Source organism: Simochromis diagramma, unplaced genomic scaffold (assembly GCF_900408965.1).
Source record: "Simochromis diagramma unplaced genomic scaffold, fSimDia1.1 OVJJ01000487.1, whole genome shotgun sequence".
NCBI classification, from domain to species: Eukaryota; Metazoa; Chordata; class Actinopteri; order Cichliformes; family Cichlidae; genus Simochromis; species Simochromis diagramma.
Window position 1 is genome coordinate 1,414,571 of NW_024387305.1, and position 26,582 is coordinate 1,441,152.

At 38.7% G+C, this 26,582-nt stretch overlaps 1 protein-coding gene across 1 annotated transcript; it reads right to left on the reverse strand.

The window, feature by feature from the left end:
* Positions 1-327: 327 nt before the first annotated feature.
* On the reverse strand, positions 328-25,843 carry smc3 (structural maintenance of chromosomes 3). Its single transcript, XM_040004490.1, has 29 exons — positions 25,663-25,843; positions 24,933-25,008; positions 24,763-24,801; positions 24,592-24,659; positions 24,256-24,327; positions 23,580-23,659; positions 23,404-23,482; positions 22,961-23,078; positions 22,286-22,461; positions 21,890-21,970; positions 21,183-21,347; positions 19,125-19,246; positions 18,652-18,865; positions 18,001-18,104; positions 16,795-16,894; positions 15,422-15,582; positions 14,879-15,020; positions 14,475-14,625; positions 14,226-14,378; positions 11,355-11,506; positions 11,003-11,161; positions 9,852-9,959; positions 9,456-9,564; positions 7,027-7,274; positions 3,815-4,027; positions 3,128-3,319; positions 2,426-2,603; positions 1,960-2,066; positions 328-1,409 (listed from the first exon to the last, which is right to left on the reverse strand). Exons 1-29 carry the CDS (start codon positions 25,675-25,677, stop codon positions 1,338-1,340), a joined length of 3,654 nt encoding a protein of 1,217 aa, XP_039860424.1. The 5' UTR covers positions 25,678-25,843; the 3' UTR covers positions 328-1,337.
* Positions 25,844-26,582: the final 739 nt, after the last annotated feature.

A 26,582-nucleotide genomic window follows, 5' to 3' on the forward strand; every position in this document is an offset into this window, starting at 1 on the left:
TTTTTGCTTTGTTTTAATCACAGGTGGACTAATAAATATATTGAGCACGGTAAAACCAAACATAATTGCTCTAAAATATTTTTGTTGAGATAATTTGATTAGTTTGGCTGTACACACACTTGTGTTCTGATGAAAATGTGAAGAAACTAAATGTAAAAGTAACATATATCATAAATATGTTACTTTACCACCAATGGACTTTGCTGTAAAAAAAAAAAAAAAAAAAAAAAAAGTCAATTAAAGAGCACCACCTAGTGGTGGCAGTCTCATGAAGCGGAGATGACGTGTTTATTTATTTTATTTTTTTTTTTTTTTCACCTTTTATTATTTTTCTGTTTTCTTATTACATAAAAAGGAACACAAACATTAAAAAAAAGAAAGCTTTGAAACAAGGTACAACATATGAGGAGTTCAATCCCAAACAAAGACTCCATGAAGGAAATTTAAGATTAATAACATCTTGGCTTTCTAGAAAACAGCGACTGACCGAGTACTGAACCCAAGTGGACACGGTCAGGTTTCACAAACATTCTTGTTAGGAGGATGTGTTGGTTCCCAAATGGGTATCTGTTGTTTTGGAATTAAACTTCATATATTGAAATGACCTCAAGACCAGAATTGACAGAATACAAGCATAAAAAGGGAACCACAAGCTTTGAACATTTTAAGCCAAGTGGCTTTTGTGACAGAAGTAATATTTCATGAGTACAAAGAGTATACATTACAGAAACCAGAGTAAGAATGAACACATCCAGATGAGCCTAAGGCCCCCAAAGATTCATCCAAGTCATATCAAAACACTCAACTGTACACAAGAGGAAAGATCCTGAAGGGTTACATCTCTGGTGCTTTTATCATTGGATGACAGATTACCAAAATTCGGCTAAAATAAATCATCGCAGTAACACAAACATGAAGTGCTCCCTTCAGAACCTTTTTTTTTCAGTGTAAAATAACTACACCTCTCTTAACTGTCATCTATAATGAGGCTGATTCACATCAAGTCCGTCAGCTTAAAGATTATCAACATAGCCGCATTTTGTCCTCCAGATTTTTCGTATCAGCCTTTGAAGATTTAACTCTAAATATGAGTAATGGTCAGTTGGGGTTTCTGGGCATGAATTAAATTACATCTTAATCACAAGGACGTCACAAGAAGCTGAGACTTCCTGTGTTGTTTATGTTTAACACGACTATAAAAAGGTTTTTGGACTGAGTGGGATATGTCTGTGTTTGGGCCCTGTTTTGGAGGCCTTTGAGGTTTGCAGTGCGCTGTAGAGATGGAGGAAGAGGGGCTGGAGGTGGGGGCCGAGAGGACGATAAAGAGCAGGAGACTCTTAACCATGGGTGGTGTCATCCTCCACAAAGTCTTTGGCCTGCTCCGCTGTGATCACGTCGATGTGACTCACCTAAAAAACACAGAGACAGTTAATGACTAATCAATGCTGCACCGACTGAGCAGTAATCGTTTTTCTTAAGAGACAGACACAAAAGAAATTACTATCACTTTTCTGACGGAGAACAAAGACACAAATGAACTTTGAATGCTATTGATTTAAGACAAATGGAGTTTGAACAGAATGCAAAATTATGTTTACAACACTGTCACCACCACTGCATTTTCTCCCTTGAGCTAAAGCTAAAGTGAAGAAAATAGTTGTTTTTTCCCCCCACTGACTTTAGTAGGCTGGGCTGTGTGAGAACAAATGAGCAGCCTCTCTTAAGACTTATTTTTCTTGCTATTGTTGTAAAAAAATAAATAAAATAAAATCACCACCTACTATTGGGAGAAAAAAAAAAAAAAGTCAAATGCATTTGAATTCTCAGAAACATCATCACGCTGTAAACGATCACCGACGATTGTGAGAAAACTTGCTCAGGTACGTTTAAAACTTGTTAATCCTGGAGCATAGTCTGACTCTCAGTAGATATACAGCGACTCGAAGGAAGAGGCCTCACCTTGTTTCTGAATTTGACACCATAGAACTTGTCAGCAGATTCGAGCAGCTCAGGTCTGAAGGTGGTGGTGATGAACTGGGCGTGGCCAGCCAGCTCAACAATCATATCTGCAATAAGAAGGAAGGTTTGCTTTGAATAAAGTTTCCAATATTTCAGCAACTGTCATTTTAACTTTCTTTTGGTCAGTAATATTTTCTCCAAACCATGCATCGCACCAGGTCTCACTACAGTTTCATAAGCCTTCCCTTTCACCCCTGATGCTCATCTCCTACTTCTACTAGCTTTCATTTGTCTTCTCTCCAGGACATACCTCCACCTCTCCAGGCTATCGTCCACCTTCTACCTACTCTTACTACAGAGGAGACTGCGATCAATGATGAGAGGTATTTTTATTAATCAACCCTACTAAGCCATAGGGATTAAATTGCCATCATTTAATCTGTGTAGACACATAACTCATCGTTACCTGAGACAGCCTTTCTGTGCTGTGCGTCCAGGGCCTGGTCGATCTCATCAAACAGGTAGAAAGGAGCAGGGTCACACTTCTGGATGGCAAATATCAGAGCCAAAGCCACCAGAGACTTCTGACCTCCAGACAGCTGCTGCATCTCTCTCATCTCGCCCTGCTTCCCGGTGAAGGACACCTACGCAGGACATGTGCATCAAATTAGACCATCAAACTTTACTTGAAACAAAAACAGAGAAATCAATTTCTTTACTGTAAGAACTTTATTATAAGAGTCTCTGATTCATGAAGTTAAACAAATCCTCTGCAATGTTACAACAGCTCTGATAATGATAAAGATAAATTTAGCCCTAAGAGGACTGCGCATTACTCATTGCATGACCAATCTCACCTTGGTTCTTTCTCTGTGTGGGAGGACCAGAAATCATAACAGTCCAGAAATACACATTCACATGTTTCCAAACAAAGACTCAAGGAAACTCAATACACTGAGGGTACTCAAGAAGCACAATTCTACCTCAGAAATGATGAAACTTTATATAATGAGAAAAACTAAAGAGCTGAAACATTTTGCTTACTTATAGCATCTTCTTATTTGATTATCTTCCATTCATTTTTTTAAAAAGCTGATTTATAAATGGTAATCAGTAAAGCCCGTCAACTAACAGCAGATAAAACAACTGAACTGAAAAAGACTCCCACCCTGATGCCGACTCCAGTGAACTGGTCCACGGAGGGAACGCTACTCTGTGAACCGGAGCCCCTCTCGCTGTCAGCACCCCCCTCTCCTTCATCCTGAGACTGGCTTCCTTCAGCATCACCTTTCTTCATCACCAGTGTAGCTTTGCCACCCGGCACCAGTTTCTGGAAAACCTCACTGAAGTTCTTCGACACCTGAGAGGAGCAGAAGGTAAGAAGAGATAGAAAGTGAATTTTAGTCACATTTTGATGAATTTTTTCACATTCTGAGAAAATGCTTTAAATTAGTGTTGAACTTCTTCAGGGATAAACCTCTTGCCATCTTCTAGGTTTCACCTCAGTTGAAGTGGGGTCACCACACTGGACCACTCAACCATGTTTGTAGCTTCTGAAGCATTTTTAATGTAGCTTTTGTGTAACTGGGTGTACTAACAGTCTGCCCAAGAAAGATTTGCTCCAGTTTTGGGTGTGTGAAATTATAGTGTGTTATTAGTGTCTTACCAGGAATTTACAATCCTACGATTTACGTATGAAGTGTGCTAGCTTTGGCTGGTAAGTTAGCACTGCTTGTCCAAATAAGATCACTTCTGCTTCCCCCCAAAAATGTGGGTGATTTACATACAGGTCTAAGGTAAAAACCATGGACTTGTATCATTGAAGATTTTAATCAGAGTCTGAGCTGCAATGTACCTGTTTGAAGGTGAGCTGAATGGCCTCGTACTTGCGCAGCTCCAAGACATTCATGAGCTCCATGATGGATTTGTAGCCACGGTCCAGCTCATCCTGACGCTTGATTAGCTTTTCCTTCTGCTCGGAGAAGTTGACAAACTGGTCTAGAGCCTTTTTGTTGACATGGCTGTACTTCTTCAGCTCAGTGTTGCACTGCTCCAGTTTTCTGAACAACTGTTGGAGGAGAGGAAAAAAAGTGGAATACAATACATCATTAGTTCCAGGCAAGATCAGATCTGCTTTAAATCAGTATCATTTTAAATTACTCCTCAAAACATGCTCTCTTTCAAAGTTATAATTTAGATTGCTTGTGCATTCATCCATCCATCTTTCAGAAAACAATACTTTTTGTGAAATAATAGTATATTAAGTGATGCACACAGAAAGCCACTAATGTAAAAAAAAAAATAATAATAAAAAATGCATACATGCTTGTTTTAATTATTATGTTTTTAAAACCTGAACTCACTAATTTGGCAATTTTGCTTTGATGTTACAACTACACTTTCAGGAAATGTTGCTCAGTACTTATATTTTCAGATTATTTTTCCACTCAAGGACAGGTTTCGTAATGCTAGAAAATGAGTTTCACATGTTTAACTAAACATACATTCATTATGCATTTCATGGACGCGTTTTGCACCTTTTATTCATATCTGAAAGAGGACAAGGCCTGATCAATTAAGATCTAGTTTAGTCTAGCCTGAAAGTGTCTCACTGTCTCTCCAAACTCTCAAACTATAAATTCATGTCTTTGAATCACTAATAACCAAGTGCCATTATTACATGGCTCTCTCAACCACTTCTGCAATCAATGGCACCATCATGCCCTCAAGCAGTGTCCTGTGGAGAAAGATTAACTATATGGAGTGTTTATGAGCAAGCGAGCCTATTTTCGGCATTGTTGAGGAGGGGGGCTTACACAAGCACACACGCATAGACACACACATAGTGTGCGCACTCAGACACTTATGAAAGAAGCAGCCAAGTCCACTCAACACACAGTCTTTACCCCCAGTGTCTAGTGAGTCACTAGTGAGTGGGTGGGATGTGATGGCCTTGGGCTTTATTCCTAAAGAGACCTGGCTCTGGCTGCATGTGTATGTGCAGATATTTCTAAATGGATTTGGGGGACAAAATGCACATAAAGACTGACCTCAACCCAGCTATTTCATTATTGTTTGTGTTGCTGCTGTAATGGCTAACATGTGAAATAAAACTGTTCCTGTAAGATTGCGCTGCTTTGCAGGATACTGTCTTTCAGGTCACCAATTTACTCTCGCTGATGCCAACAGCTTTTCAGGAGCAAGGCTCTCTACTCAGCTGAACCCCAGAACAAAGGTTACAAGCTAATGAACATTGGTGGGAATACATTTTGGACCTAAAATAATCAGGCAGACAGTAACGTGATTCCAAGCTAGTGTTGTTCTGTGTCTGTTAAATGTGTGCTAAAGTAATGATTTGAATGTATTTTGTACAATCACCAATTCAACTTCATAAAGTAATGAATAATATGTCAGTGTGTCCAATGACTCGAGTGATCCACAGTGGGTGTGTGGATGTTTTGTGATTTACTCTTTCTGATCCTATGCATGTAACTTGCCAAGGGACTGCCGATTCATATTAGCTTTATGAATTTGAATTTTGAATTTATTTATTTAAAGGGACAGTGCAGTTAAACATAGTTCAAGTGCAAGACATGAGACTGATGTACCGCACATAGGTTTATAGCTACTGCTATGCTAACTAAGCTAACAGTTAATATTGTACATATTTCCTTCTTAAGTGAAACCAATTAAATTAAAATGAATAATTATTATCTTTACCAGTCTATCTATTCATATAAAGTCACTCTAAACAACACATGGAAGATGCCATCAACTGGTTCCTGCACCCAGCACACTCCCTCTTTGAAATAACTGCAAACACTGTGAGAATTATGCTCTTTGCTGTCTTTGTGTGGATGTGGGTGGATGGTGTTTTGGGACGGGATCAATAGGACGTTACTTTGGGCATACCCCGGCTGGTATGAGCCCCTCTCCGAGAATTGAGAGGGTTTCATTGCATAACTGATGTACAGAAGTACAGCAGAGTGGTGGACAGTTTTATAGATGGTGTGAGCTAATCTACAGCTTGCCATCACTAATACTAAGCCACTGATTTTAGCCAATAGGAAACAGGTTCCTCCTATTCTCCTGGCAGCACCAAGGAGTTAGATTAAGAGGTGGCTGAGGACAACAGATACGCATAGACAGTGAATTGTGACTGGTCCAGGAACGCTGAAGTTGTCTTTAAGAAGGTCCAACAAGCTGATCAGGAAAGCTGGGCCAGTTTTAGGAGTAGAACTTAAGACTCTGTATGTGTCTGAGAGCAGGATGCTGAAGAAAGTCTTCAGCATCATGGAAAATCCATTCTACCCTGTGCATGCTTCCCTGACTGGTCACCACAGCAAATACAGTAAAAGCCTCATTGCCCTGAGGTACAGGTCTGAGTGCTACAGAAGATATTTGTCTCACTGTGACTCTATAACTCCTCTCCATTGTGTATGGGAGGTGGGACTCTTACAAACACTTTAACACATGCACAACAGTGCTCTTTTACATCACTCCATCTGTTCTTTCCAGGATAGATGGATTATTATAATCTCTGATTTTTCTCTCTCTATTATCACTTACCTCATCTGCTCATAGCATAGACATCATTATCACTGTGTCAGTTTCTGCCTATTTGCACTTCAACTCACATGTGAGATGCTGTACATATGTGTATTTCTACTCATACTAAAACTGCTTTTCTTTTTTGTGTATCTTGTTTTTCAATGAACTGTGCCTTACTCTATGTTTAAAATGCATTTTATTCTGTTTTTGACACTTTCCCACTGAAACTTGTTAGTTTAAAGTGACTGAGCATGACTCCCAGCTCCCAGTGAAAATAAAAGCCCCCAGTGCTTTGTTTCCATTGAGCATGTAAAAGGCAGAACAATTTCCCCTCTGAAAATAATAAATGTCATATTTTAATAAACTCCCACTGAAAAATAACACTGTACACTACATGTCTGAAAAGTGCTAGGGCTGGCTGATAAAAAAAGAAAAGAAAAGATATTTTAAAGCCAGCGGCGAGCATATAACATCATTAAGCACTGTGTGTGAGCGCGTGTGTGTGGCAAGGTGTACCTGTTTGAGTGTGAGGGTCTGGTATTTCTCAAACGCCTCCTGAGGCAGCGAGCCGAGCTCTCTGATTTTCTTCATGCACTCCTCTTTCTTCTTGAGCAGCATGCCCTGTCTGTTGGTCATTTTCTCCAGCTCCTTTGTGTCATGGTTGATGGCGTCATTCTGCTCCTTCTCTATGTTCTTCCATCGCTCCATGCTCTTTATGTGCTCCTTGATCTCCGCCTCAGTCTTGTCAATCAGAGAATCCAGATCTGGGAAAGACATTTGAGGAGGTGATATGGGTTAGATTTTTATCTAGTATATCATAGTATACTGCCGAATTACTGACTTAAAAAAATAATTACTTTCTTTAATAGTTACTGCAATTTGCTTAGTCTGGGAAAAACAAACAAACAAAAAAAAAACAACAAAGATGGTAAGGGGAAGTTTTTTACCAACTGATTTTGGGTGGACTGTTTGAGCCTTTTATTGAATTAGATTTGAGTGGTTACTTTCTTTGATGATGTAACATTTTAAATGCTGCTGACATGTGCGGCACAACATGCATGCACTTTCAGATGAGTTTGCCAACAGTAGCCAATGCTAGCCAGTGTACTGGCAGTGTAAAACCCATCCACATCCACACACCTTTGCTGAATGCGGTTACACACTGAAAGCCTCGACTTTTCTTTCCTTGATCAAAGGAGAACGCACCAAGTTTGTAGCACTGCCACCTCCTTTGATTTCCAACTTGTCACAGACCAGAGAGAGAAAGGTGCTGCAAAGATCACGGCTGGAAAGATCTTTGAGATGTTGTAACTCACTAAAATACGAATAATTACTTAAACTGACTATTTTAAGTGCCATCTAGCGAAGGCCTGCAACTTTTAATTATTTTGTCGACCACTCTCGTATATCCTTAGTTTCAAGATGGCTCGTAAGACTTTGTGTCATCTTTGTTCAGCAGAAGCGATTACATCATTTGTCTTTAGAGCCTTTTCTCAACAACCTACAAAAAGGGAGACAATGTCTCTTTCTTTCATTTAAAGAAAGAAGAAATTAAGATTTTTCTTCTTTCTTTTTTGGAACAAAGGTAAAACTGACAATAGTCAAGAGTGGATGACTGAATATAGCGCCTACATAAGAAAAGGATGATGCTGTGAATGCCTTTAATTAGTTAGTGCCAATGATGAAATATGAATCCATGCAAATTAAGGGTATTCAGAAACAAGTGCTTTTTGACAACTGCATTTTATCACCTCTGAGTCACTGCACCACATTTATAGAACATTTATACAAATGTGCGACCAGGCAGTCTGTGCAAAAACATATTATCCAAATTGTGATTCGAAGGCATCACAGCCATTCTCACCATCTGCTGGCAGTACCAACTCAATGAAGGCATCCTACAGTTTCTCAATTTACACTCAAATGACAACAATAAATTGAGCCAGACAGGTAATAAATTAACTAAGCATAAGAGATAGAAGACTGGAACGATTTGATTTTTTTTCTTTGCTTTCATTTTACCCGGAAATGTGCAGTAATGAGCACTACATAGCTACAGATATTTACCTATAGCCTATCTATAGATGAAAAAATAAGACTTAAAAGTCAACGTCAAAAGTTAAGGTATAATTTAAAGTCCAGCTGCAGCCTCTCCTCTCGAACACTAGAGCAGACAGTGAACCTAGTTGTTAAAGTATTATTTACAGCTGTCAGCTATGCTTTAAGGGCAAAGCCTTTGTGACAGCAGAAGACCCAGATACTTGATCCACCCTTTATATTAGCTCAATGATGTTTAATAAAAAAAAATAACTGAATATTGTGTCCTATATAATTACTGTAAAAAAGGTTTTAACTGAGTCACATTATTTCATGTGTATTTTTAAATCAAGTGTCCATGGCTTTTTGGGTTTATTTCATTTTCAAAAACCCTTCCTGCCCTGAAAAATAACATTTTCATTATTTTTCCTGGTCTTTAATGACAAAAATCAGTAATTTACTTTAAATACTAAAAACTCTTTAAAAATACTTTTCTTTGTGATCATAATAAAATTAAAACTTATGCTGCAGTCCAGAGTACAGTGAATTTAAACACTGTAAATACTGGCTCCAAAACACATGCTTTCAGGCATTTTCTTCATAAATTTAACTTTAACTTCTGGACAACTGTAAGACAGACTTACATTTAATGAAAGCAAACAATTACAATAGTGGAGCAACCATTAAAAATACACCAACAGGATCCCCTGTAAGTGATTATGTCTAAAGTGAAACCTAATCTAACTTAAACCACTTTTAAGTAGGTATAAACTGTCCTGTTAGTAAAATAATACATGAGCTTCTATATATGTGTTATAAATGTAGCCACAACCACAGCAGTGACTATTTTATCCCAACATATGAACAGTAGTACTGACAAACATATCAATAAATTAAAAACCACATACCTTCTGATCGAGCTAAAGTCTCTTTAACACGTTTGTTGATGCCGTCCAGCTCAGAGGTTGTGGCCGTGAGCACCGTGCCTCCCTCCGTCTCACGCAGCTCGTTTAGCTCCTGTGAAATACAAAGTGAGGGAACATCAAAATAGTAGAATAAATAAAAAGGGAGGGTAATTCAAACACCCCTCTACCTAGAAAATGAAAACATTATTTATAATTAAATCAGCTATATCCAAGAATGAATTTGTAACAGACCACAATTTAACAGCAGAAAACAAAGAATCAGAACTTAAAATAATCTGACTTTGTTAATATGAAAAGGGAAATAATTCAACAAACATACACATATAGATCATGTGACAAACATAATCTACAAGCAAAGTGCTTAAAGGGATGATGTACCTGCTCCACTTGGTCAAGACGTTTCCTTAAGTTCTCATTGAGATATGTTTCCACTCTGGTCATGATGCCCTCAAGCTTGATTCTCTCATTCAGCAACTGTCTGTTGTCCTGCAAGTGAATAAAGACATCGAAGCACAAAAGTTACTTATGTGATATTTTCACTATGTGTTGAAATACCAGTGATTTGATATTTGAATGGGTTTTTCTTGCTTTGTTTATCACATAAAAGAAATCTCTTGCATGAAATGGTGCTGTCAGAGTGACGGATGTGTGAGGAGTGATAGTCATTTATCTAAAAGCCAATGTTGCAGTTTCTGCCTTTATAAACATCCTGACAATCCTAAGATGAGAGCAACTAACTGTTCAGTCTACACAGAATACAATCTGCTAAAAATAAATAAATAAAAATTGTGTATACACTTATCTGCCTCAGCGACAGTTATCAGTGAATGTTATGTAAAGGAAGTCTTTGCCCACTTATGTCGAAGCAAATATCATATTAACCAAAACCCATGAAAACTAAACCAGGAGTTCTGTTGCAGGTAATATAATCTGACAACAGCAAACATAACAGAACCATATATGAAAGGCTTCATGTTGTGGGGGCGGAGTTGTTGCACAACGATGGCAGGAATGGCTGAAAGTTCAATGAGGGGAAAGCCGAGAGCAGCTGGCCGTGAAAGAGAAAGACAGGGCAATGCTGTATCACAGGAACATCCCACACACAGCTGCTGCCTGCTTCTCTCACCTCAGTCAGAGCATGTGAATACATTAGGAGGAGGCAGAAAGCGAAAGGACACTGAGAAACAAATGTAGGTAACCGGCATGTTCTCTGAACTCCATGTAAGCACGCACGGATGCTGCCACAACTTCAGATTCAACACATTTCTAAAAGACAGTAATTATTTCACTGGAACATTTTTCTTAAATGTCTCACAGTTGATACATACGTTTTTTGTTTTTTCACATCAGTGTGATTTCCCCCCCTGAAAAACCTGAATAAATTGCACAATAAAGTTTTGAGCAATCAACTGCTGTAAACTGATATAGCACAATTACACAAATGAAAATTCATGTGTGTGTGTCAGTTACTTTACAGTGCAGAAACACTGTCACAAATGCTGCAACAGACACAGTCTGTGTCCACTGACCTGCTGCAACTGACGAATCTCATCGTTGAGGTCGTCGACACGCCTCTGATCTTCCAGGCTGAGCTGAGACAGCAAATCTGTACCGAGCTCCGCCTTCAGCGACTCTCTGGTGGACTCCATGGCATGGAGGCTGGCCTCCAAACTCTGAAGGCTGCGTTGCTGGACAGAGAGAGAGAGGAAGAACGAAGGAATGTTAAACAGCAGTGGGCAACATTAAGACACAATAATGGGGACAGGCTGAACCTGAGGCACAGACCAAGTCAAACATCAATAACAAAATCTGGTCATAGTGATCTTGAACCCAGGGTTTTTATACAGGTTACAATACACTGCAACAATGAGGTAATATTACCTTGGGCATGAAAGTCTTCTCTGACTGCTGCCTCTTCTCCTTCAGCATCTTCATTTCTGACAGAATACTGTCTCTGGACGCCTTAAACTTCCTCTGCTGTGTCTCGATCTGCTGCATCTGATTCATCAGTTGGTCAATCTCATTGTTGATACGTGGAGGTGGCAGTTAAGGAAGTATATGCCAATTTTTACTACAGACGAGCATTTTCAGTTTTTCTTAATAGCCACTCTTGAGCTAATCACAGTTACGTCATATTGCAGTGCCTATTATAAGGTCCCTGATGCGATGCATTGTTAAATCGTTATTACCATTTCCCCAAGCAAGTTAAGTGCTGGGACTGCAAGAAACCTGGATATGCAGCCCATGAAACCCATTCAAGCATTGAAACACTAGTGACTTACACAATAAATACAACTGTATGTCAACTCAGCTGAGCAAACATTACAAACTAACATAAAACATGCCAGACAATGAAAACACCTGCAAACTGCAATATTTACAAGAGTAAACACTACATTTCAAACCTCACAAACAATCTGATATAACTAGTTTGATGTGACCTGTAGCAATGCAACAATTAAATTACCCCCAGGTAAAAAAGTGTAACATACACTTAAAAATACACTTGTGACATACACTTTCCAAAATGATATTAATGTTTTCAGTGCTTTTGCTAGTCCCCAAGCTGAGAAAGAAACAAATTTTCCCTTATAGCAAAAGAAGAAAAAAGAAATGAGTTGGTGCAAGATTAATGAATGTCACAGAACAATGATACAATACATAGCACATAAACACCTGATTACCCTGTTAGTTTAAGTGTCATACTTTTCTTCTAATAGGTCTTGAACTAGAGATTAAAATCACCAGTTGTGCTTCTTATGCCACAGGAAGAAGGTTCCACATTTAGAAGTCAGTTTTTGGTTTTGTTAATTTATTCGTTTTTGTTAGTCAACCAAACTACTTGAAACGGTTAAATAAAAAGGATAAGAAATGATTCAGCTTTAATTAAGCACTTTGGCACAGAATCCCTAAACAACAGAGACAGTTTTGTTGAAGCTGAAGCAGAAAACTGGAAGGGCACTCAGAGAGTTGATCTTCTGCCAAGGCCAAAGTCACATTCAGCTATTTTAAGTGACTTGGATCTAAAATTAAAGCATGTAAAGGGTTCTTCTTTCGCACATACACCACCTCTTCCCAAAGTTTCAAGAAATTCAGCCTGGTTAAATTTTCTGTAATCGTACTGACAGACACACAAAAGACACTGATCAGATAATGAGTAAAGTCATGGGGCATGTTGTAGGCTATTTAGTGCTCCAATAATGTGATTGGGCTTTTAGGGAAGGAGGTGTCTCTAAAATCAAAGCAGAGGATTAAGAAGGGCTGCACATGCTCATCATTAAGTTAATTTAACAGACAGGCTTATTGATCTTCAAAGGACTGCAAAACTCCTGTGGGCCTCTGAGGTTTACCAGGACTCAATGAACACCGAGACCAATCAATGTAGTGATATAAAAAGGACTGAAGGAAAGTGGATTTTCCTGCCTGCTGACCAGAGAAGACTGAGAAAACAGATGTTCAAAGATAATCTGACAAATGTGAACAGATAATATCAGGCTGCAAACTGTTTTTTTCCCCATAGAAAAACAAGATAAATTAGCACAACCACATAAAATCAGGTACATTTAAAATTTCTGTTTCACATAAAAACTGTATGAAGTTTCACTGCAATGTAATGGAACAGTGAAGACGGCAACTAAAAGAAGGAAGGAAGGAATGGCTGGGAGCTCATGCTTATTGACACGGCAGAGGTGGAGAGTGAAAAACAAGGTGTCTTAAATAATTAATTCATTCTCTGACTCACTCCTCTGGGGAGTGAAGTGAAGCACCATGTCATCGGCACAGATGCCCATTTCGCCTACTGACTCGTACATATACGTAATCACCAGGTGCGCACACACCAAGCAGCATACGCTTTACTGGCTGTGAGTGAGTGAGAAGCTACACACCATAACACAGGTGTGCAAACAGACATTTAATCATACTGGGCCGGAAGTGACCATATTCATAAATACATCGCACATGCAAACACAAATCCTCTGTGATCCACTTGTTTGGCCTTCATGAGCTGTCCAGCAGTGAGTCATGGCTCTGGCCGATATGACCCAACACACACTAATCCTTCTTGACCCGATTAAACTCTGCCACAGCGTCCCAGCCAGGCTCCAACTGGCCTTAAGGTAGCTACACAACCCAGACTGATTTAATACACAATTAAAACAAAGGTTCAGCCATGTGACATCACTGCATAATTGAATGAGGGTGGTGTAACTTTCAATAACATAGTTTTTATACAGAAAACAGCTCCAATTTAAATTAAAATTTTAGTCCTAAGAGGGTGCAAAGTTTTCTGTTGTCAACACAAAGCAATGTTTACTTTAAAAGTCAATATGAAAACGATTTTAGAAAGGCTAGTTTTAACTGTACATCATGATTTAAACCTTTCAGGCAAACACAATCTCTATCCTGAAAAGGAAAGAAAATCTACTTGGATCTAACAGATACCGATTATTAACTGTCTGTCTCCAGTGTTTATGAATTTCATAACATTTCAAAGTGGGAGATGTCTGTTTAGTCATTTTCAAATTCAGTCTTGAATCACATACTCCCTTTTTCCTCGGTATTCCAGTCAAACCCAGGCCATTTTTCTATTGTCAGTAAGTCTAAGCAGGGGGCCAAAACTCTGCCCCACTAATGATGCGATTCTTCAGTGAAGCTTTCAAGTTTGCTCATACTCTCAACGGACAGCAACACACAGCGCTCTAACATCAACATGATAAACAAACTCGCCACACGTTTTAATAGAAAGGATATGTTCAATGTTCCTGCGCAGGTTTTCATTGAGTTTGGCCTCCAGCTCACCCAGCTCCTCCTCAGCCTTCCTCATGTCTTTCTGAAGCTCCAGGCGAGACTTTCTGGTATCATAGTATCCTCCTGTCAGAGCTCCACGGTGGCTGACTTGGTCACCTAGGAAGTAACAAAACAATGATATGAATGTTCTCAATTGGAGTATTTTGCACTGAGAATTGTTGAAGCTGTACTGCATTTCACAGCAAAGCTTACCCTCCAGAGTAATACAGTCCATGGTGAAAGCTCTTGCCAACTGGGTGGAAACCTCCATGCTACGACAAATAAGGGTCTTCCCAAACACGTGCTTGAAGGCTTTGTCAAAGTTGGAACTGTAGCGGAGCTTGCTGATCATTGGGATGGCATCCTGATGGAGAAAAATGAAACAAACAAACAAAATTGGTAATAATGAAACTAATTTGTCAGTAGAAATCTTGATGAGAAAAATGGAATGAAGAGGACTGAACAAAGGGAAATGAAAAAAATAAATAAATAAATAAATAAATAAAGTTGAATGCAGTTTTTATGTTAACTGCCACTGTCAATTACTGTATACCACTATTTGCTAGTACATTCAAAATTTAATACATGCAAAGCGCCCATTCATGTCAGGTACTTACGTTGGTTTCTGGGTAGGCGGTGTCTCTGACGTCCAGCTTGCTCAGAGGTAGGAATGTGACTTCTCCAGGCAAGTTCATTTTGTTGAACTCCATGAGTATTTTAGTGCTCACTTCATCAGTCTCCACAATGTGGTAAAACAGCCTTAAAAAAAACAAAGAAACAAAGACAAAAAAAACACCAAAAGTCATTTTTTACTATAAATCATAAATTGTTTGTAAAATCTACAACACCTGCTCTGTGAGTAAACATGAAAACTCCCATTTGATATTTAAAAATTTTAAACAGGTTCTAAAGAGGAAGAATAAAGCAATAATAAAAAAGCCCAAGGCAGATGGTATACTGATACTACAAACGGGGGAGTAACTTCAGACTAAATGTTTTAAACTGACTGGGCTGCTGGCTTCCCACGCAGCAACCTGCTCCTTTTACCCACCGGGCACATTTGTATAATCTTGCATAATAAAAGGACTTCGAGCCGGAAAGTGTTGTTTTCATTTCAGCCTACACAGACATTTGAATGAAAATACAAAAGCAAACCACACCTGGTCCCAGCTGTAACCTCCACGCAGGTGTAAAAAGCAGGCTCACATTCAAAGTTATTCATGACGATGCCATGATAACCATTGATGACATGCTGGTTGATGCCCTTCCGACGGAAATGCTCAAGGACTTTGTTGATGCTGTCAATACCGTTCAAGATGGCCTGGAGGAACATAAGTGACACAAAAGGAATAATGATTAATGTAATATAAAACAGATTAAAGTGAAGTCGGACTGACTGGTCAGCTCCTTCTTCAGCATGACAGACCATCATATCCATCAATCTCTGACTTTACCTCCACCTTTAAACAAGATCATGAGATGCTTGAACTCCTCCCTAATCTGGAGTGGTAAACTCACTCTTTACATCCACATTCATACAATCAACCACAAAATGCAAAGATCAAATCCTGGAGCAACACAATGGCCCTCTGCCCCACAGTTAGTCCTTAAAATTCTGTTATGAAATGAATCCGAGACAAAGGGCATTACTGTTGAAGTAAAGTGCCCACACTGAGTCCTTCTAACTGCACCAAATTCTAACTATGACAAAGATCTACATTCTCAGTATGCAAAATAACACACACAAAAAAGCACAGAAAAATAAACTCATATTGTATGAGCCATGAAAAAAAAAAAAAAAAAGGTCTGTATTAACTCCATTGCGCAATCCTACACTGAAATATACACTGCGAATATAAAAATGTGGGATAGATACAGCCCATCAAAGGCTGGAGACGGATGAGTCAGCCGGGACTAATGTAAGAAAAATAAATGTAGGACATTTGTCCATGAAGCTACACACAGCCTCCTTTCATCTGGGCAGACATTATTCAGAAGTGATATTTGATTGATGTATATGCCCCGAAGAAATGACTGGATGAGGCAGAAAGGAGTGAGTCATATGTAAATTTAGCTAGCTATCATAAGGTGCCAGTAGCGAAGCAGATGAATGATTCCATTTGATATATCTATTCTGACAACCGGCTGAGTCACAAAGTGAGTCGGTCGCTGTATTAAGGTGGGCTCGTTTAGAGAGTGAGGCCTCTTTTTCTTTTTTAAACTTGGGATTTGATTTATCTTCTCTTGCCCATTTCTTCACTAACAGCTCTTCTGTATGTAAGTGCGTGTGTGAACTATAATGGCAGGTCTACCTGTGGCTTACAAGTGACATCCTGGGAAAGAGGAAGATAAATCCATGTACTGTGTGTGTGTTCAAGTAAAAGGATTCAATCCTCTGAAAAAAAAACCCATCCACTTCTGTGCCCATACATGCACAGTCACACTTTCACTTGTATCCAGGTGGAAGCATTGGGGATCCTATAGTTGCATTATGCACGTCAATAATTACGCAGTCATGTACAGTGACACGGACCTTGCCGGTGGCTGCTCTGAGGAGCTGCTGTTTTTTCTCCAGGTCCTCTCGTTTGGCTGCCAGAGCCTGCTGCTCTGCGTTCTCCTCACGCCACAGGTAGCTGGGCAGATACAGAGAGTCACACACTGTTACACTTATGTCACCAGAAGCACTAAAACGCAAGTGCAGTCATGACACTAAAACAAAAACAAAAAAAACCCTTCAAACTAAAACTCTCTTTTATAAAGGGTTACATCTTTTATCTCTGTATTCCTTCATCTTGGAAATAGATTATGAAACCAACACAGCTGCTGATTCATAGTTTGAATGTATTTAAACATAAATATTCATTCACTTTCACATAATTTCAAGTCAAGCTGTTTTTAATTGCAAACTGTAACTATCATCCTCAAGTAAAAATATATATCATCTCGATTCCCTGCCAAACCATCTCATTGTTTCGGTTTGAGTAAATTCATCATTTGTTCTCATTTTTAGATATGCTACTAATAGCTTGCAGCTGTCATTTTGCCTTCTCACCCGACAGACTGCGCAGCGGATCACAGTGATGGGTGCATAATTAAAAATCTGACATACACAAACTATTCGTGGAATCTGTTTTACATGCTGACAGTAATAAGGGTCTTGCTGAATTTAATAGAATTCAGTTTTAAAAAAAAAGAAAGATCACAACCTCTTTTTATGCTTAAGGCAAATTATGCGTTTTGAGTGTCATTCCTAATAATAGCTGGAGAGGCCTGAATGTGAATGCTGCCTTTGTCGTGCTTCAAGAAACATGGAACAATATTGCGCGTTTTCACTAAAAAGCCTCATGACACAATTCAACCACCCTGAAGGACCTTTTAAAGGCAAGGAAACTGTGGCAGCAGAAGCCTGAGGTATCATCCTTTGTGTTACATAAACACACCTCATTGTTTAAGTGGACTGAGAAGGCCTGGTGACATTCACAGGAGACAATACACTGGCATCTATCTAAAGGTTGCCAAGCGGAAACAGCATACTGGCTAAAAGAAAGGCTAAACAACAACCTTTCAACTCAATTCAACATGCAGGTCTGACTTATGTAAAGCTTCATTTTATCATGAGATGTCAAACTAATCAAAACTGCACACTAAAAAAAGTTTAAAATATGACTGAATTTTATACATTTACATCTTAAAGATGTGAGGTCAGAGAGAAGATTAAAAACAAAGACGAGGTCCTTACTTTCTTTCGCTCTGCAGTTCATCTTTCTTGTTCTTCACTTCATAATACTTTTTGTCCAGCTCCTCCACACGGGTCTTGACCTCATTCAGATCTTGATCGAGTTTCTAAAGATACAAGTTTGAAGTGAGACACATTAACCTGCCAGGATGTCAGATCAAAGCAGCAGAAATGTTTTTCTAAACGACATATATCACACCACTAATCCGAAATAAATAAATGCAAAATTATTTATTTTAAATCTGTGTAAAATTAAGGAGCCAAATGAAAGTCTATGCCTTGTTGACTGTTTTTTTTTCACTTTTTTGTTGTTGTGGATTTTGCACCAAATGTTCACAAGTCATGTAATGAAAAGCTTAGTCTCAAACTGTTAACTTCATAATAAAGATTTGTTTCCCCCTTTCAAAATTTCCCACCAGTGCATCCCCTAGAAACATTTTTTTTACCACTTCTTCAAGCTGTATGCACAAGACTGCAAAATACCAAAATAAAAGGGAAAAATAAGTATAGGTTAAAATGTTCCAGTAAAAACAGTGTCAGAAAAAAAGAATAGCTAGTTATTTCAACTAGAGCAACAAAAGACAGGAAAGCAAAACTCAGTGTGCAATTCTTTTTCATGGAAAAGCAGGTCTGAAACATTTTGAATTATCTTACGTTGTACTGCTCGAGATTCTTCTCCTTGTTTGCTTCTGTGTCCTCCAGGTCTTTGTGGATGGCAGCAATCTGCCTCTTTTTGTCATTGATAGCCTGGTCCAGAGACTTCAACTCCTTTTTGATCCACTTGTCCCTTTCTTCCTTAGAGGTGAACTGACTGCCACGACCCTGCTTAGCATACAAGTCTGTCCTCTCTTGTGTAGCTTGAGCTAATCTGCAAGACAACAAAGGGGGATGATAGATTTATAAACTGAACCGATAGTTTTCTTTGGCTCTCCTTCCTTCCTGTATTCAAATGTTTGTATAACACATGCAATAAAATAATTTTACAACGGAATTCGCAAATATCTCATGTGAAGACACCTTTAATCTCTCACTATCAAATTATATTTAACTCGGGTTGACTGACTCATTGAATCACGCCCGGTCACCGCCTGCTCGGGGAATGATAACTGAGAATGAGTCATCCCTACCTGGAGATGCCCCGCTCCTCCTTTTCCTTGACCATGTTGAACTTGGGTTCAGTCTCCTGCAGCTCTTTTTGTTTCTCCTCAATTTTCTCCAGGAGCTTCTGACGCTCCTTCAACAAGCGTTTCTGGAAGATCAAGAGCAGACTATTAATCCAACAAATCTGACAAAATGAAAGGTTAAGAAAAGAAGAGTTACATGTGAGGAAAAGTGTTGAAGAATAAACAATCCTCATGACAATTATGAAAAATGTATACTTATATTTTTAGGGCTGTCAAAGTTAACAGGATAATAACGCATTAATGCTTATTCCTTTTAACACCTCTATTTTCTTTTGATTAACACATGCGTGCTTGGGCTGTGACCTGTGGCCCACCATCCTTAGATTGGGGTGTCTGGAAGTGAAGCATCAGAACATTGTGAATGATAAGCAGAAATGGATGAAGAAAAGGGTCGTTTGAATAACAAGTTTAGCTTTAATGCTCTGCCAGACGGTTCCCTTGAGAAGAACAAAATTATTTGTACAATCGATGTGAATCGAGTTAACACCGTAGTACGTGAAGTCTTAAATACCGCTTCCTGGCCAAAAACACCACTGATAATGTAATAAAATATATACATTTTTAAAAATCTGCAATTAACTGAGAGTTAACTATGGACAATCACGCGATTGATCGCAATTAAATATTTTAATAGACCGACAGCCCTAACACATTTACAACAGATTTATATAAAAGGTATCTACTGGAAGAGAGTCCTATAAAAAAAGCATAAATATTCAGTAAACCAAAATGTGCTAGTATTAATAGAAAATCTAACTGACAACTGATTTGGACAAATTCCTTTGTGAGATGGCTGTGCTCACTTTTTTTCCCCCGTGGTTTGATCAGCCACCTCAAAGCTGATCAAACCAGGATCCCCTGTAGCTAGAGAGGCTTTTCATTTTGCTCCAATAACTTTTGGCTGGTGTTGTGCCAGCCGCAGCCAGGTGGGCTTAATCCAACCACTAGCCAGCATGCTGCCTGGGACCCACCATGAACCATAAAAACTGAGCCAATAGAGCTGTTATGTATAATTATCGTCTTCATACTCACATGTGCACACAAACACCAAGCCATATGGAGAGTGATGCATGCCAATTCTGTACACGAAACCTCATGCCAGGGATGATGTATAGTGGAGCTGTAAGCAGAGTCTGATATGCAACCTGGTGCTTACTCCGTTTTGCTTCTCATCCCATCCCACAAGCCAACTGCACATTTTTTTGCACTGGTTGACCTGTTTTAATATTACTCATGATATTAGATATTATACAGATACTGGATGCATGATTACATACATTAAAATATAGTTATATTAAACTGACAAGTAACAGCTACAGCTAAATGAAATAAATACCTTTAAAACACCTTAACCAAAACCACATATTATTAGTTTTGTAAGAATGAAGCACTTGAATATTTGGATCAGTGCCTTTTGGTTTACTGATTAAGTTTTATGCTGTTTTCTTTTGGACATTCTCGGAGTAATATCCCACCATACTAAATAAAATAAGTCATGATTTGGGGATTTCTGGTTTTATAAACAGACTGAAAAATTGACAGACACCCTTGCCAAAATTCTTGAAAAGTAAAGCAACCTTGGACAAGTAATAATAATAATAATAATAATAATAATAATAATAACAACAACAACAACAATAATAATGGATTGCATTTATATAGCGCTTTTCGAGACCCTCAAAGCGCTTTACAATTCCACTATTCATTCACTCTCACATTCACACACTGGTGGAGGCAAGCTACAGTTGTAGCCACAGCTGCCCTGGAGCAGACTGACAGAAGCGAGGCTGCCATATCGCACCATCGGCCCCTCTGGCCAACACCAGAGGGGCTGGAAGGTACCCACATTTCCGGCTATAACAGGGGTGAGTGGAGTGGATTAAAAGAGAAAAAACTGCCAGCCTTTTCTTTATACAGAGATGGTAAAGGGAAAGAGGCAGGGGGAGTGTGGTTGGTGCATCATCACGTGTTTAGAGTGACGCAGATGGGAGGCTTCCGTACCCTCTGTTCACTGTTGCCTGCCAGCTCGTCCTGCAGGTCCTTGGCCTTCAACTCGAGTTTGGTCCTCTGCTTGATCTGCTCCTGGCGCTCTGCCGACAGCTGCTCTCTCTCCTCCTTCATGGCAGAGATCTTAGACTTCAGCTCTCGCACAACACGCTCCGTTTCCTACACAAAGAGAGCCAAAATAAAGAATCAGTGTATGAGGGGAAAACAAAACAAAACAAAACAAAACAAAAAAAAAAACCCACAACAACCTACTTCCTTTACAGCGACTAAATGATGCGTCATTTATTTAACAAGGTCACAAAGATGAGCTGATGACATTAACCATCTAGAAATGCGTGATATATTTAGATAAGCAATGATATATTAGAGAAAGAAAGAAAAAAAAAAAAAAAAAAAAAAAGAGGTCAACAAACATTAGATGTGAAAATAACACACAAAAGTAAAATTTAATTGCATTTTTTTGTGGTTATGGTACCTTTAGGAACAAAAAAAATGTTGCACTGAACAAAATCAAACCCTGACAATATTAACAAATGACTTTGTTACTAAAACACAAAAATGTCAAAGTAGATCAATTACCAGAGCACAAACACATCATTCACGGTCATTTACAAAATACTGTAACACCATCTTAAATATTATTCTGTGATGAGATTTCACTGAAGCCAAGCAATGGTTGTTGGGGTTTTTTGTTTCTTTACCTCCACTTTGTCTCTGGCATCTTGCTGAGCATCACGCAGTTGTCTGGACTTGTCTCCACAGGTTTCTCTCTTGGTGGACAACTATTAAAAGAGCCAAACAAAGTACAAAAGTCTTGTTACTGAGGCAGTAAAGTCTACTTGATACTGGCATTTGTTCACATTTAATTAAGTTTATAATGAAGTCTAGGACAATAGAATTCGTGTTTTACTGCATAAATAATGCAACTGGGTTGCAACATGGGTTGCGTTACATTCTTACGCCTGCATCAAAATACAGAGAAGTCTATGTTTTGTGGTTTTTTTTCTGCATGTGTACTTCAACGTTTTTCACAACTTTATTACCTCATCCAGTTTTTTTCTGCATGTGTACTTCAACGTTTTTCACAACTTTATTACCTCATCCAGCTTGGCACGAGTTTCATTCAGCTCCTGGTTGTAGATTGTGTACTCCAAAGCTCTTCTCATTTTGTCCCACTTCTGGTACTGAGCCAGTTCTTCCTTTTCATCTTCCAAGGTGTGCAGACGCTCCTCGATGTATTTCAGCAGTTCATTGATCTTCTCTCGCTTCCCCTCTGAGGAAAACACACAGTGGATTGTTTTCAGGTTTTTCTCTTTGTAACTCCTTCACCAAAGGTATACAAAATTAAACAGTACTTCTGTTATAGAAACAATTCAATGCCACGTGTTACAGTCATGCACAACTGTGACTGTGATGGAAATCCGACAGTACTGCTATAAGACAGTGGAAACGGAGTACGTTTTTCTATACATTTAAGTGCTTTGACGACCACACAAACAATGAAACTAAAATGCTGCAGGAAGGAAAGCCCTGGAATGGATTTGAACCAGGAACATTCTTGCTGTGAGGCGACAGTACATGTGACACAAATTACAAATCCTGCCTAAGGCTAATGAAACATGGTACATATAGATATACATTATAAAGCCTTTTCAAAACAATCTAGCTGATGTCATGTAATAACAAAACTGTTCAGACATTTAAAAACATTAATGAATTAAAATCTACCAATCAACGGTTGTACAAAATGAAAGGTATTCAAAAGCGTTTACCTGTCTCCTTCATGAGGGAAATACTCTCCTCTTTGCGTTCATCATACACTCGTGTCCCTGCCACCTCTCTCAGCAGCTTTAGACGCTGTGAGTCAGGGGCTGTGGCCATTTGGTTGATCTACATAAAACAGTAACATAAGGTAAATTTTCCAAATATCTGGTGTACCTCTGAGATATTCCTATCAGAAAACAAATGATAATGATTATAATTAATTCATGATTATATATATTTTTTTAAATTAACATCAATTATTTAGTCTACTAATACTCTTAGTTTTTGGAAAACAGACTAAGGTAAATAAATAGTGAGGACAACACTGTTTTACTGTCTGTTCGACTAGAACTACCCACCCAATGACCACTGCTTGAAGAATGAAATTCATTTCACATCACCAAAAACTACTGTGCATTAAATTAGGCTTGGCACTGCACTTGTCTCTCACCTTTCCCTGCTTGACAATGTAGTAGGGGTTACTCCGAGAGAAGCCAGCACTCTCCAAAAGGTTCATGACATCATTCTTACTGCAACAAGAAGAGTACATAGAATAGATGGAATCGCACATGTAGTATTGGCCTTTGGCAAATTTAACATGGACAGCTGATCCCTCGCAATACTTACGTCACCATCTTCTTGTCTAAAAAGTACTGGTCCTTCTTTGCTCCAATGACACGACGAAGGGAGACTTCCTCTTTGTCAATCTAGAAAGAGATGCATTTATCACTGGGCAAGCTGAGGGTCACACAGAGGACGATAATTGGCAGGTTATGCCACAGTATCACCAGGCTGCAACATTTCACAGACATCCGGCCTTCATCATCAGAATAAGAAGGACTGTGTGTACTGAAGGCAACGCAGTGCAATCAGTGGTCTTCATAACAGTCATCACCAGGAGAGACTTCAATATTCAATATGAAATGAACAACTTAAATTGGAATAAGGATGTTCACCATTTTAATACCCAAGATTAAGAGTCTTGTTACAAAAGAAAGCATAAAAGGGTTGATGTTGCTGGTTTTTTGGATTTTAGTTTATTGTGTTTTCCTTTTTTTATTTTGAGGTTTACTTTGATACAAACCAATGTAAACAATAATGCAAATTTAATTGTGAAACAAATATCAGCACTGAAAAGAGGCTATATGATCATACACGTTTAGCCACAAGCTGCTCAGTTACCATTTATTTAACACATACACACATTCCTTGAGAGGCCGATGGAAATTTTTAAATAATATCACAATGGAATCAAGCAGAAAATACAGTAATAGAATAAATTTGAAATGTTTGCCATTCCTACCGGCAGTCGGTTGTCAGAGTTGTCAAATATAATCTCCACAAAAGCCGAAATGACACGTGGACCAGTTCCCTCCTACAGTGACAGAGAGAGAGAGAGATTTTTACACAACGAAGTTTTGGCATCTACCAAAGAGGTTTTAGTCAAAGCTATAGCAAAATCACTCACACTGTGATAAAAGTTAATTAAAAAAACAAAACAAAAAACATTTTTGCCAATTGGCACAGGTAGAAAAATGCAAAGATTTTGACTGAGAGTAATCTGTTATTTAGCAAGCATTCTTGCATTCATAGCTTCCCACTAAAGGCTCATGTTCCTAGTACATTTTCCTGTACTTACATGGAGCAGGGCCAAGCGTTGTTCAGGTCGCAGGTGGCTGAATTCATCACTGAGCACAAACTGGATGGCTAAAAAAAAAAAAAAAAAAAAGAGAGAGAGAGAACGGGAGTTAAAGTCTTAGAAGTCTAAATGTTTGAATTCTATATTGCAGTAAGTTTTGAGGCTTCATACCATAGAAAAAGTTACTTTTTCCTGATCCATTCCTCCCAACTGTAAGACGAAGGGAAAAATAAACACAAAATGAGGATATGGTGACATACAGGACAAAGTATCCGAAAAACCTGATTAGCAACTCAGGTGCAATACAAAATAATTACGGAAAGATGTGGATGAACACATACCGATGACATTGTGCTTCGGGCTAAAAGGGTCTACCACAGTTTGGTCCCTGTAACTTCGGAACCCCTGAATGATCACCTGCACAGGGAACCAGAGACCACCGTGAACACACCGACTACAACATCAGCTGTTTCAGTGCAATATTTTAACCACATGCTACAGTTAAACATGGTCAAAGAGCTCCTGGGTCTATGAATATTTGTAAACATAGGGTGTGTAAACTGTTTATGCTGAATAGCACCATCACAGGTAAAACGAGGCAACAGGGCCTTGGCTGATGGTCACTCTGATGGTCTACCGCTACTTTCATTCAGGACATTTTTGAAGGTTTGAAATCAACAATGCCGAGTTAGCCGACAACTATACAATAAACTCTCGTATTCTGCATCATATGCAACATTAAACGTTATAAAAACAATGAAAAGAAGCATATAAATCCGAAAACCTAAGCCTGGCCTAGTTGCGTTAGCTTAGCATCTCGAGAGGGGACAGGCAATTCACTTCTACACTAATTCAAATAGCGCTAGCTAACGTTAGCTAGATAGCTACACAACGTTTGCCGTTTATGGAGTGCCTGTGCGCAGTTTTGCAATCCAATCAACGTTATACTTTGAGTGAAGCCTCGATAGCTATATATTTATCATTCAGTGGAAAAACGTTAAGCTGGCCTAAATCTTGTTATTAGACCAGTAACAGTCGGCAACACGCATCAGTCTGGTCTCGTTAGCTTACCTGTTTAATATACATGGCTGCTTATCCAGGGCGTCCCCTCTGCAAATTTGGAGATGAAACACTCCCTGCGCCAAGCTGGAGAAACCACAACTATAATAATCCAAACTTAACAATCAAACTGTTGCATTAAAAATCATAAAATACTGTAAGGCAGGAAAGAATAACATGGAAAATGGCGGCGGGGGCGGGATAGAATGGATGATACCATTTTGTGAAACTGGGTTGTAGGGATATACTTGCACTATATTCCTACATGTGGGGAAGCTAAATAATTCATATGAAAGGTAAAAATTCAAATATAACAATAATATAATGTGTATCTACAGTTAGGTTACGTTTGTGACATAACATTAGGTCTTTTATTATTGCTGTTTATTCGCCTTTCTTTTTGTTTAGTTGGTACAGTCTAGCAGTCTGCGCTCTGGGCGCCAAAATTGTTTTGATGGGCAGCATTGGGAAATATAAGACTAAAAGCGGTAAAAAAATAAATAAAAAAAAAATCATCATAATGACTGTGCTAATAATGATCAACATTATTGTATTAATGATTATCAAAATTATTTATAGTGTCTTTAAATAACAGTGCAGACAGTTTTCTAACAGGAATTTTGACTGTAATTATTTTCTAGTAGTTGATGTCTCAAAATTCTGATTAAAATTGGTTTAAGTTTTCTATGAAAGCGACATGTTTCATCGCTTTCATAGATTATGCATAAAAAATACGGCTGTGTGGAAGGCGACTATAGGTACGAAATACATGCAAGGCTTCTGATCTAAATATACCTCTAGTCACAAGGGCCAGCTCTAAGCCACTGTAGGTGTCACTATTGCCTCTACTGCTGCATTTATGCCTGTCTAGACAGGATTTATTATCTAAACCCATAAATATTGGTCATTCCTTTGTCTTGTTTTTATGAACA

Excerpts from the sequence above, each read along its gene's own strand:
- smc3 (XM_040004490.1), bottom strand. Across the intron at positions 14,626-14,878 it reads CCGCCTACCCAGAAACCAAC|GATGCCATCCCAATGATCAG; the intron begins GTAAGTACCTGA and ends TTTCTCCATCAG. Across the intron at positions 3,320-3,814 it reads TTCAGCTCACCTTCAAACAG|GTGTCGAAGAACTTCAGTGA; the intron begins GTACATTGCAGC and ends TGCTCCTCTCAG.